This window comes from Scomber scombrus, chromosome 16 (assembly GCF_963691925.1).
Source record: "Scomber scombrus chromosome 16, fScoSco1.1, whole genome shotgun sequence".
NCBI lineage: Eukaryota > Metazoa > Chordata > Actinopteri > Scombriformes > Scombridae > Scomber > Scomber scombrus.
Window position 1 is genome coordinate 13,045,513 of NC_084985.1, and position 12,837 is coordinate 13,058,349.

At 39.0% G+C, this 12,837-nt stretch overlaps 1 protein-coding gene across 1 annotated transcript in view; it reads right to left on the reverse strand.

The window, feature by feature from the left end:
* LOC133996982 (CUB and sushi domain-containing protein 3-like) overlaps window positions 1-12,837 on the reverse strand; it is a 374,952-nt gene that overhangs the window by 107,211 nt on the left and 254,904 nt on the right. The window contains exon 12 of the mRNA XM_062436511.1: window positions 5,805-5,917. Coding sequence (XP_062292495.1) covers window positions 5,805-5,917 — 113 coding nt within the window. The remainder of the gene's footprint in view (window positions 1-5,804; window positions 5,918-12,837) is intronic.

Sequence of the window (12,837 nt, forward strand, 5' to 3'; positions counted from 1 at the left end):
TTCTCTCAAACATTAGGCTATTGGCTATCATTGTGCGTGTCAACTGGGGAAACACTGGGTGGTTTTTGTTGTGAAGCAGCCATAAGAAGCTCTATTTATGGATTGTAAGCACTAACCATGATCATTCACTATCAAACATGTGTAATATGGCGTTTCGTTTTCAAACAATGAGGAACAAGAAGGAGCAGCCATAGTGAGCCATGCTCTGCTACTGTGTGGAAAACTACTCATGCAGTGTACAGCATGAAAATAGCTTTAATTATTATTGACAGTCTTGTTTATTAAAAGAAGGTGTGTTTGTTTGGCTTCGCTATAAATGAGTACACCAGCTGTTCTGTTGTTTTTCTGACAAAGGCCTGGCTGCTGTAGTATTAAATATTGCCACAGCAACAACAGGTGTCACCAAATCTCAAATACATGTAATGCACAGCATTCTCATTTAATCTCACTAACTGATTGGTTACCTGACAGTTTTGATGAGTTGTGACAACCATATGTGTTGTTACACAAGACACACATCTGACATCATACATCACAGTGTATGTGACAGTTCAATCACTGTGATGTACAGGTGTCTTTATCTGCCACATCTCTGGTCAAAATGTCGCTTTTCTATGCAGCAGGTGAGTAAGGGCAAATGAGCACCTGTGCCTGATCCAACTGTCAGGAATCAGCTGGTGCCTCTAAGTGGACCAGAAGGTTTACTCTGTGTGAATCCCGCATCAATCCAACTGGCAGCTGGTGCATTTAAATTATAGAAAGCAATGGCGCCCTAAAATCCCACTCTGTGGCTGCCCTTAAAACCTCAAATTTGACAAGCTGGTGATAGAATACTGCTGAAGCCGGTCAGAGATCTGACAACATTTTTGAAAAATAGACTTAGCAACCAAAACAAAGATTACAAACAAATATAGGAGAAGTGACAGTAAGACAAGTGCATATTATTTGTCCTTTTCCTAACACTTCTGTGGCCACACACCAAATGCAAATATAACTGTTAATCATATGATGCTTTAAGAGACAAACTTTTCAGCGTATTTTACATCTGTATGGGCTCCTCTGCGACCATTACAAGAAGAAAAATATGTGCATTTCTTCTGTCGGCTTTGTGTTTTATGAAGTGATAACACATAGTCACAAATTCAATATGCACTATTTATTCCATACACAACACAATGGAACTGTCTATTTGCAATCTGTTTGCTATTTGTGCTGCATTTCATGAGGTTATGTATTCAAAACCAAAACATGCGGTACACAAAACGTATAACATAGTCATACCTACCCCCCGAAAACGACAACAAAAGTACATTCATAAATATAAGTAAAATAAGTTATATATAACTAATATGTAAATTATTCCTTGTGGAAAAAAAGAAGTTAGATAACCTTTTTTAAAAATACCACATGGAGAAACCCTGGCCTGCTTCCATGCATTAACACATTCAATATCCTTTTTCATTTGATAGAAAAATAAAATAAATGACTGTGACGCTCTTTTATTGTTGTTGATCTCAAACCATAAAGAATATTTAAGGCAAATAGTATGCTTAGAAGGTTTATGTATATAGATATTGTATAAGACAAACATACACACACAGAGATTTATTACGCTCTAAAACCTCAATGACTTCTCTTTATGGACTGTGCAGAAATATATAAGCTTTTGATAAATTCATTTGTTTATATGGTAGACAGAAACTCACTGAAACTTTAATGTAAATGATGTCAGTAATGTTGCAGTGCTCACTTAAATCTATGGCTGTGACATACCTTGGTTAGGGTAGACTGAAGGATTGCTGCACCGAAAGTGTATATGTATGTGTGTGTGATTTGTATGCCTTACAACAGGGAATGGAGTCAAAGTGTTGCCATGTTGGTGACCTTGGCTTTAATAATAGATGAATGGTGACAAGACAAAGAGAGGGTCAGAGAGAGTGAGACAGAAAAAAGCTGAGTGAAAAATAGAAACATAGATAGAGGACTGGTCATTTGACAGGTGACAGAAGAGAAGAAGGGTGTTTCATACAGGAAATGGGCTGAGATGAAGGAGGGTAGAAAGCAGAGAGACATAACATAAGTGCATTAGAGGGCCTCTGACAGAGAAAGTATTATGATTTCAGAAAGAAAGGAATGAGAGAATGGGGGATAGAGAGGGGGCTAATGAGGAAAAATGAGATGGAGAGAGAGTTAGAAAGAGACAAGGGAAAGGAGGAGCATGTGAGGAGTGAAAGAGGTGAGTGACTTGGTAGGGCTTCGTTGGCTCACTGATGGAGGACCTGTCTGACACATACACACAAAGAAAACACAAACGCACATACAGTGTGTAGTGCATCAGTGACTTTGCAGCAAGGCTAGAGTTACTGATAATGTTTATATTTCATAGCCAAGGTCTATGGGATGTGGCTTTAGGAACACACACACAAACACACACACACACACACACACACACACACACACACACACACACACACACACACACACACACACACACACACACACACACACAGTATTGCCCCTTTCTCACATCTCTCAAAACCACACGCACATCTCGCACAGCCACCCACTAATAACAAAAGCACCCAACTTTATAGTAAATCTTGTGGTTGATGGAGCCAGCACTCACAGACAAACACATTTATCATGCATTAAGTATTGGTAGAATTATTTCAAGGTATTTGGGTGTGAGTGTTTTCTGCGTTTTTTTGTCACTGGAGTAAGGTTGTCACAATACTAGAATTTTAAACTTCAATATAATACTGGTATAAATAAACTATACTCAATACCACTTTCGATGCCACGTTGAAAATTAAAGAAAAAGTCCTAGGCACACAAAGTAGGATAATGTTTTTGTTTGTTTTTAAATGTAAACCCACGTGGTGGGTCCATTGCTGGAGAGAATGTCATAATGTTGTTTCATTTATGCAGCCTTGGGTGGAAAATATGATTATAGATATGTTTGGTGTTTTTTGTTATGTTTTTTTAATTTTTGTTTATAGCTTTGGTACTTTCAATACTATATATTTGTATAATTAACGGATATTGTATTGTTTTAAACAGTATTGATACTTTTGACAACTAGTATATGAAAATGTACATTAGGGAGATACAATATTAATATTATACAGTAATAATATTACAAACATAAATATATAACAAACAGAAATTCTAATAAGGATCACTTAAATTTGGTAAATTAAATAACTGTGATCATTCATTATGTAACAAGCAAGAAAAGTAATCTTCATAAACCTATTTTTGGCATTTCTGTACTGCAGTTTCCTCTTACTTCTCAGCCAAAATATGAACCAAAACCAGTTTATCTGTGGGATGCTAACAACAGCTGAAAAATCTGGCCAATCCAGAACACCTAACACCTACAATAGCGACAATTTTCTGTCATTTGATTAACCTTGTGGGGTTACAGTATACATATATCACATTGGTCTGTATGGAATAAAACTACTATACTGAATACAGACAGTTAAATCTCTGCAAAGGAAAGAACATCAGACCACCATGCTCACGCAATGGGGCATTATCATAAGCATGGATGGATTTAAATGGTGGTTCCCTCCATTCATTTTTTTATTGATCCCTGTTTGGATATTACCCAGGAGAAATGAATTAAGCTACATGAAACTATTGTGATTGAGTTCCTAAGCAGATACTTTCGTGATTTGAAGTTGGTTTGACCCCTTGGCTATTTGTTAAACATGCAGTTCTTTATCAAGTTATGTGTTTTAAACTATAGCATGGTTTATAGCACATTCAGGCTTACACTACTTAAACAAAATTAAAGAAAAAAGACACATTGGTAAAAAGATAGATTTGTGGTATTTGATTAGTTAAGTACCCTATATGATATGAGATGTTTAAAATGTATTATATAATATGAGCTGCTGTCATATTTGAAAATGTAAAAAAACGTATAAAACCTACAATTCATTACGACCGCAGGTTATATTAATCACTGTGTAGTGACTATCATTTATATTTCACTGTGAAACTCAAGGAGTACAAAAGGGCAAAGATATATCAAAACAATGTGTCATCTTCACACCACTTTTGGAACTCACTGCAATTCAGCACTGTGACCTCATTATGACAATAAATCTACAAATGATGACACTCAAATGAGGCACACAAAGTTCATTTCTGCAGCAAAGCACCTCTCTGTGTTTCATGGACTGTTATCAAATTCACACTACATCCATCAAATAGAGAACTTTGGAAAGGTTAATATTTCTTCGTATGGTCAGAGCTGAATCATCAGAATGGACAAAAACCTAGCTCGTAGTTGATATTAAGATAAAGGTCAGGTGTTGTGAAAAAAAATAATTTAATTTCAAAACTAAACGGTAAACTAACAGATATAAAAAGGTATTTTGCTGTGGCATATACTCTATAGTTAAAAATGAAATAAGTACTGTCTGATCCTGGAAAGTTGCCCTCTTCTCTCAAGGGCTTTTCTGTGCAAGATCCTAAGACACCAAAGTTACAAAGTTGTCTTTTCCTAGATTTGTCACAACAACACCTCTAATAGACCACAAGGGCAAATTGTTTAATTCTAATCTAATAATTCATCTCATAATACCAGAGGCATCAGGATCATTCCGACTGGGAGTCTCCCATAGGTGGTAGTCTGTGTCTGAATAGTGGGTTGACTCCTGCTTTTGAAGGCATGTTATAAGAAACAAATCATCTGTGAACAAAAGCATCAGTACTGCTGGACTCATTGAAGATGACTCACCTCGGAACTCTCTGTGGGACAGTATTATATGACAGTATTAACTGTGTCCACTCCACGACAATCAACAAGACAATCAAAGAGAATCAATGGAAGAATCAGTGTCACATCTATCTGTGCAAGAAATGTGTTTCTTCACATTGTTCCTTTTTCAAATGATCCCATTTTCATACACTGTATGTGCCATGTATGAAAAGCTCCTTAGACAAGCACACATTGAGGGATAGTCTAGCCGACCTGGCTATACAATTGTTGCCATAGAGACATTGCTAAAATTAACAATTGTATAGTGATGTTGCGACCAGGGACAAGGTCGCCTGGGCTCTGCCTGAATAACTGAGAGCGATTCCATTCTTTTCCTTCAGATGTGACGTGGCATTTCACTCTGTCAACACCAGCATTTTGATATATAACTGTTGTCTACTTGGTTGATCAAGTTTGTGTTCATCAATAAATCTCTTTGCTTAAGATGTCCATATCTCTTCGAGTTTCTGCATTTACGAGTTCTTACCAGTTATCAATATTTTCATTCACATAATGGCATTATCAGCAGGATCCCGAGAGAACAACAACAGCAAGTGGTAAATACAAAGGTTCTTTCATTTTGCTTTGCCACGTCTGTGCCTGACAGGATCAAAAATTACTTTTTATTTTCTGCAATTTGTCTGTGAGAATCTATGGCTTGAATAAGGTCAGGGATCAGTGTCTGAGGAGTGTCCTGGTTGAACTCTCTGAGAGCGTTGCTCAGGATGAATGTGCCATACAAACTTTTCAGTGGATGTTCAAATCAAAAGTAGTGGAGTGATGAGGTGGAGCAAGAGTGAGTTTTACTGCTACATCATTCAAGTTTGTGTAAGAGGAGCACTGTGTTATTTCTTATTTGAGAGTTACATGTAAGGTACATTGGGCCACATGAAAGACATTCCTTTGTCTACAAACACAATGTTCACAAAAAACCCTCAACGTTTCATTTTTCCCAGCCCCTTCATACAGAAATAATTCCCTCAATCTCCCCTCTCTTTCTCTCATATATAAGGACTTGCTCAGTACTTACCTTTATAGTTGATCTTAAATCCTATAGATCCGACACTTTCATCTGACTGTAGGTGAAGCCACATCTGGTGGGTCATACTGACAATCAGGTCAGGAACAAAGCTACCCGATAGGCTGGAACACAAATTATATTACTATTAAATGACTGGTTTCATAATTACCATTGTAAAAACGTGTGATTTTCATCACTGCAATCACAGCCATGAATTCTCAAGTGCTGTTCTGAGTGTGAACAAATTGCTGGAACAAACTGTGCTGAAATTGAATACTTTGGTTTGGTTTGCTTTGGTTTTGCAGAACGCTGCCTCATGAGAGCAAATTGCTCAGAGTACACTCATATTATCTGGCCTTTTTTGAGATTGCCAGCGACTTTTACACATGAAAGTTAACAGTGACAGTCTGCAAAGTGAATTGAAATCATCCGTATAAAGACTCTACATCTGTTATGCTTTTGGGCACAGCAGAGCATTTTGAAAATTCAAAGAACAGTTCATCTTTTTAAGTGGGGCACGCATAATGCAGACTGCTGTTTTTACAATGAGACTAATTGCAAAAAAAGAAGATGGAGAGTTTTATGCTGGATTGGCCGCTGATGACTTACATCAAGATCCAGAGTGACAAATATTACTAGAAGACAACTTGATAGTAGTTTTTACTGATCACTTAGACCTGATATTTCAATTGGTTTATAAAGCATTTGCTATACTGACAAAAGTGGTGTTGCCTACTAGGGCATCTGGCCATTATAAAAACACAATCTGCTTTATCACATCACTGAAAGAAAATGCAAAAATGCAGTAAAGGCAGCACCTTTTTCTGAATGTTATTACTTTCATGTTTCAGGAGTTTATCTCATAACATTACTTTAGTGAAGGTGTTTTGTTGCAGTAATATGCCTGTTAGGACAACAGAACATGCTCCCTATGTATTCACTCAACAAAGCTACATGCCGACAATTGCACAACAAGTGATTATTCAGAGCACATTCAAGGTCGTCATTATCAGCAGGTAAGTAGCAAACTGTGTGGGGATGGAGGTACAGCATGAATGCATGATTTTTCAAGTGCGGAAGAAGCTTTGAGTATGTTTTAGCTAACTACCTGTTTTTAATTAGATGGACATTGGGAGTTTATTATATACTAGCTCATGCTTTCACTTGTCAGTATCCTTGCATGTTCATTGACACCTGCTGGACATTTTGTGTGTTGCAACCATGTGCTTTTGTTTGTTTTGGGTAATGACTCCGCCCTCACCTGTCATGCTTCCATGTGGTCATTGTCGGCCATTTTGTGCTCACCTGTACTCCGTTAACTCCTAATGATTAGGCCTACTTATTCTGTGCTCTGTCAGCCCCAGTTTGTCAGATTGTCCCAGTCTTTTGTTCTGAGCACATCTACCGTTGTTACCTGCTTTTCCTGTCTGCCAACCTGCTTGTTTGTACTCTGCCTGTGAACCTGGTTTTTGGATTTTGCCTGCCGATTTGGATTATCTGCCTGTTTGGACTGCTTATTTGGACCTGACCCTTGCCTGCCTCTAGACCACTCTTTGGACTGCCCTCTAGTTTGTCAGCTCTTTTCCTGTTTCAGTTTAGTGGCCAAGAGCCTGCATTTTTGTTGAGTTTTTTCACCGTTTGACGGGACATTCTTTGTTGGAGTTGTTTTTTTGACTTTTTCTGTTCAATTAAAAACTCTTGAATTTGGAACTTTCTGCATTTGGGTCCGAACTTTCTACAAAACCTGACATTACAATCTGACCAGATAATGGACCCAGCAGAAATAAGTAAGGTTCTTGATCGGCATGGAGCAACGCTGGGGAAACACCAGGCACAAATTGAGTTTGTTTCCAGGACGTTGGAGGCAGCTACAGCAAGTGTGACGGACCTTGCTGCTAGGGTGCAACAGCTCCAGTTAGCCTCCTCAGTACCACCTCCTCCAGCTGCTCCAGCCCGAGAACCTCGCCTGCCTCCACCTGAGACTTACTCAGGAGATCCAGGATCCTGTCAGTCATTCCTAGCTCAGTGTGAGCTGATTTTTGGACTACAGCCATTGACTTTTCCTTCCGATCGTTCTAAGGTTGCCTACGTCATCACCCAGTTGTCTGGAAGAGCTCGTGAGTGGGGAACGGCCATCTGGAGCAACCAGGTGGCGATCCAGGATGACTTCACTCAATTCACTGGTGAAATGAAGAAGGTCTTCGATCGCTCTAAACAGGGAAGGGAGGCTGCTCGTGAGATCCTTAACCTCCGTCAAGGCCGCAGGTCAGTGTCCGACTTTGCAATAGAATTCCGGACTCTGGCGTCCTCTACTGGTTGGAACCTGGAAGCTCTGTATGATACGTTTTTCAATGGACTTTCTGAAGGGATTAAGGATGAACTCATTCCCCGCGATTTGCCTTCATCTTTTGATGGCTTGGTGGATGTGGCTATCCGTGTGGACACTCGGCTAGGTCAGCTTCATTGGTTGAAGACAACCAGTAGTTCTCAGCGGACTGAGCTTCGTCGAGGGTCCAGTTCTCCTCTTCAGGTCCTTGAGGGGGGATCAAGGTCGTCCACTCCGGCTCCTCCAGAGCCAATGAAGATAGACCGGACTAGTCTTTCACCAGCTGAGAGACAGCGAAGGCTGGAGTCTCGTGCCTGTCTGTACTGTGGTCAGCGTGGCCATTTTGTTTCAACCTGTCCTGTAAAAGACAATGCTCACCAGTGAGGCGGGGAGTACTGGTGAGCGCAATTCCCTCAAGGATCTCCCCATCCCTTCGCACTGTTCTGCAAGCAACTGTGATGTGGAGGAGCCATCATCACACCACCTCCGTCCTCATTGACTCTGGAGCTGAAGAGAGCTTCATTGACGTATCACTGGCCACCAGATGGGGAGTTCCAGTAACCACCCTGCAAGTGCCATTGACTGCCTCAGCGCTAAACGGGACCTGTTTCGCCAAGGTAACCCATATCTCATCCCCGGTGAGTTTGATGCTCTCTGGTAATCACACTGAGGAGATTGCTCTTTATGTTATTGATTCACCACAGATTCCCATAGTTCTTGGTCACCCTTGGTTAGTCAAACACAACCCGCACATTGATTGGGAGAAGAATTCTATTTTGGGCTGGAGCCCATTCTGTCATTCCCAGTGTCTGAGGTCTGCCCTTAACCGATTCCCTGTTTTTCCTGAGCTACCTGAGGAGTTTCCAGACCTGTCAAGAGTTCCGGAGGAATACCTAGACCTGAGACCCGTCTTCAGCAAGTCCAGGGCAACTTCTCTACCACCTCATCGTCCATATGATTGCTCTATAGAGTTGCTTCCTGGAGCTTGTCCGCCTCGAGGTCGTCTGTACTCTCTGGCGCCCCCTGAGAGAATGGCCATGAACAAGTACATTGAGGACTCCCTAGCAGCAGGTATTATCCGTCCCTCGTCCTCTCCAGCAGGGGCAGGGTTTTTCTTTGTGGACAAGAAGGATAGATCATTAAGACCTTGCATTGATTACCGGGGCCTCAATGATATTACGGTTAAGAACAGATATCCTCTTCCCTTGATGTCCTCAGCCTTTGAACTGTTACAGGGTGCCACAGTGTTTTCTAAATTGGACCTTCGTAATGCCTATCATTTGGTGAGAATCAGGGAGGGAGATGAGTGGAAGACGGCATTTAATACACCCACAGGGCACTACGAATACCTTGTAATGCCGTTTGGACTGACCCAGCTGTGTTCCAGACTTTGGTCAATGATGTACTGCGGGATATGGTAAACAAATTTGTTTTTGTTTATTTGGACGATATTCTGATTTTTTCCAAGTCCCTTCGTGACCATGTCCATCATGTCCGATTAGTTCTTCAGCGGTTACTAGAGAACCAACTTTATGTAAAGGCTGAGAAATGTGAGTTCCATCAACGCTCCACATCGTTTTTGGGCTTTGTCACTCCCCATTGAAAAAAATAAGCAAAGCGTTGGTTTATTGTGATTGAACTTTGTTATTGATATCGATTGTTTATATAACTACATGGATAAATAATACAATCAGCAGAGAAGGGTATAGTAAGTGCAAGGACAATAAAATAGGGTAATGACAAAGTGTATGATAAAAGGCTGTGTGATTTACAGCTTGTGGAATACTGTTATTAGCCAACTAGCCACACTAGCTTTTTGCTAACTTTTTGCTTTCATGTCCTGCCTGCTTTTTGCCTTAGCATTAGTCAGTCTAAACTCACATTAAGGCTTGAATTATCATTTCTAAATATCAGTGAAAATTATTTTCGGTAACTCTCTCTATGAAGCCCATGTCTATAATGCATTATAAACATATTTATAATGTGGCAAAATCAGCTTAAAGCACTGTGTACTTATAGTTATAAGCACTCATAAATATTGCTTTCTAACAATAATCATAACACATTAAAAGCATTTTATAGTGACTTATAAGGTCAAATGCCTTAATACTTCACAATATTTGGTCACACATTGACATTTTTTGCAAGGATCATAGTGTATTATAATTCTCATAGTTGTAATACATTAGCTTCAGTTGGACATTTGAGAGAAATAAATCAGATCAGCCAGAGGCAATGATAAGATCTCTGAGCAATCATACTTCTCAGATTTGTCTCATGAAACTCTCACACTCATCTCGCGTTCCTCTCTTCATTATAACTACCCGCCCTAATGTGAGGGGTTACTATCTGCAGTGGAAAACAAAATCCAGTAGAAGTAAAGACAGAGTTGAGTAAAAGTAGAGTTGAGCCGAGCCAGTATGTAGTAGAAAAACAGCTTAAACCCTCTCATAACGACCCGCACTGTCAGAGTAGTCATCTTTCACATAGAAATGACCTGCGGTAAGCCATACAAATGCAAACCAGCCAATGAAAGTAGTAGGGGAACTGTGATTCATGTTCTACATGGAAGAACTTTAAATATTTCAAATGTGGAAAACCAAAAGTTAAACTAAATTTAATTTGGGTTATGTTTTTTTTTTAATTGTAATATTGCAGGGGTTGGTTCTACTCTATTTTGTAAAAGGTACTTACTTCATTTTAAAGCAATATAGTGAACCAACATAAGCAATTGGGTTCTGATATTTACATGCATTTATCACCACTCGTTCCCCACTTGCCAACTGTAAATTGATTTTCCTTGTAGCCTAACTATAACTAACCAAATTCAGGATGAATACCATTGATAAAGTGTCTTTCATTTGTTCCCTCAATATGCAGAGTTCAAACAGACTCTGAAACACTCTGCATGTGCATTATTCTCAGAAAACCTCCTTTGTGTAGACATCATGTTTCTCTCAGTTGAACTCCAATTCAATAAATCAGCTGTCATAAAAATGGGTAAACATTACATTTATTCAGGTAATGAAAGTAAAATTAATACAAAATGTTAAATCTTTGCAGAATGAGAAAGTGTCTGTTTATGAGAAATCATAAATAATCTTTTAGAGGGAGTGGATGAATACCGGTGAGCTCAGCTCAGTTGAATTTATCAATATGTCAACAGAGGTTTTCCTCCAACAGTAAGGAACCCTTGAATGCTTTATCTAATAATATTTAATCATCATTTAACCAATAAAAATGTTGATTGTTAGATTTTGAATGCAGGACTGAAGTTGTTTTACCACATGACAGGAACCATCTCTAGAATTGATCCAATCCTCTCCCACACTTACCTGTTATTCATGCTCTCATTTCTCCAGTCTAAACAACTGTAACTTCATCCTTTCTGGCATAAAACAAAAGTCCCTCTCTCGCCTCTAACTAGTACAGACTTTAGCAGCTTGGCTTCTTACTGGTTTTGATAGAAGACATCACATCACCCCAATCCTGGCTTCTCTCAATTGGCTCCCTCTTCATTTTAAAATTGATTTTAAGATTTAATTGATTACTTTTAAAGCACATCTAAGTCTGGCTCCAAGCTATATAACAGTACATTTTTGACCCTGCATGAGCAAGCCTTACATCCTCAGGTGGGAATGTTCTGGCTTCAAAGTCGAGGCTGAAATCTAAAGGTGACCAAGCTTTTACCGTGAGGGTTCCTCGGATGACCTGCTTGAGGAGATAAGGCTCACACAATCAGTGACTTCTTTTAAATCACTTTTTAAAACTCATTTCTCCAGACTTGCTTTTATGTGATGTCTTCTTCATCTTTTAATCTTGTTATCAACTTTATTGCTTTTCATTGTCTTCTACTGTTGTCTTCTTAATGTCCACCTTGTTATTGCTTTCTTTTTCATGTGTCATTGCTTTTATATTGTATTGCCTTTGCTTTGTCTGTCAAAGCATTTTGTCAGTTTTTAAAGGTGCTTTATTATTATTATTATTATTATTATTATTATTATTAGTATTATTATTATTATTATTATTATTATTATTATTATCATTATTATTATTATTATTATTATTATTATTGTTATTAGCATGATCCTAATAACATGTGAATATAATGGGAAATCACATATAAAAATGGCAAAGCTAGCAGGGTTAGTGTGGTACTATTTTACTATTTGCATATATTTAGTGGGCCACACAATGCAGAAGCAAGCCCGGAAGCTAGAAACTTTTTTTTTTGGCGTATGCGCCAGCTGAGCCACTATTAATGGACTGAAAGGGTGCTGTTTTTTGGTCTGGTGTCCAATCTTATAGAACATCCATGGCGCTAAGCTACATGAAGAACAGTCAATTGCAGTCACTTTATTCTGCAGTTGCTTCACTTTCAATGCAGTTATTAAGCGGAAATATGGACAGTGCAACTCTGCTATTGTACCTACATCGTGGTTGAAGGGGGTATTATCCTAAAATTATGTCCTGTGGGAGTCAAGCACTCTACTGCCACCTAGTGTCCACAATTATCTAGTGCAGCCCCCGGTTTTGCTCCTGCAGTAGAACCGTGGTATCGTGGCTACACAGGCCTGCACCATGAGACTATGCAAGAGCAACACACAAAATGATGTAAAATTAATTAATAGGTTTAACAGGTCATAACAAAAACTGACTACTCCAATTTCACGGAACATTTTGATGATGAACAATTCACACACAAGTGACTCCTTA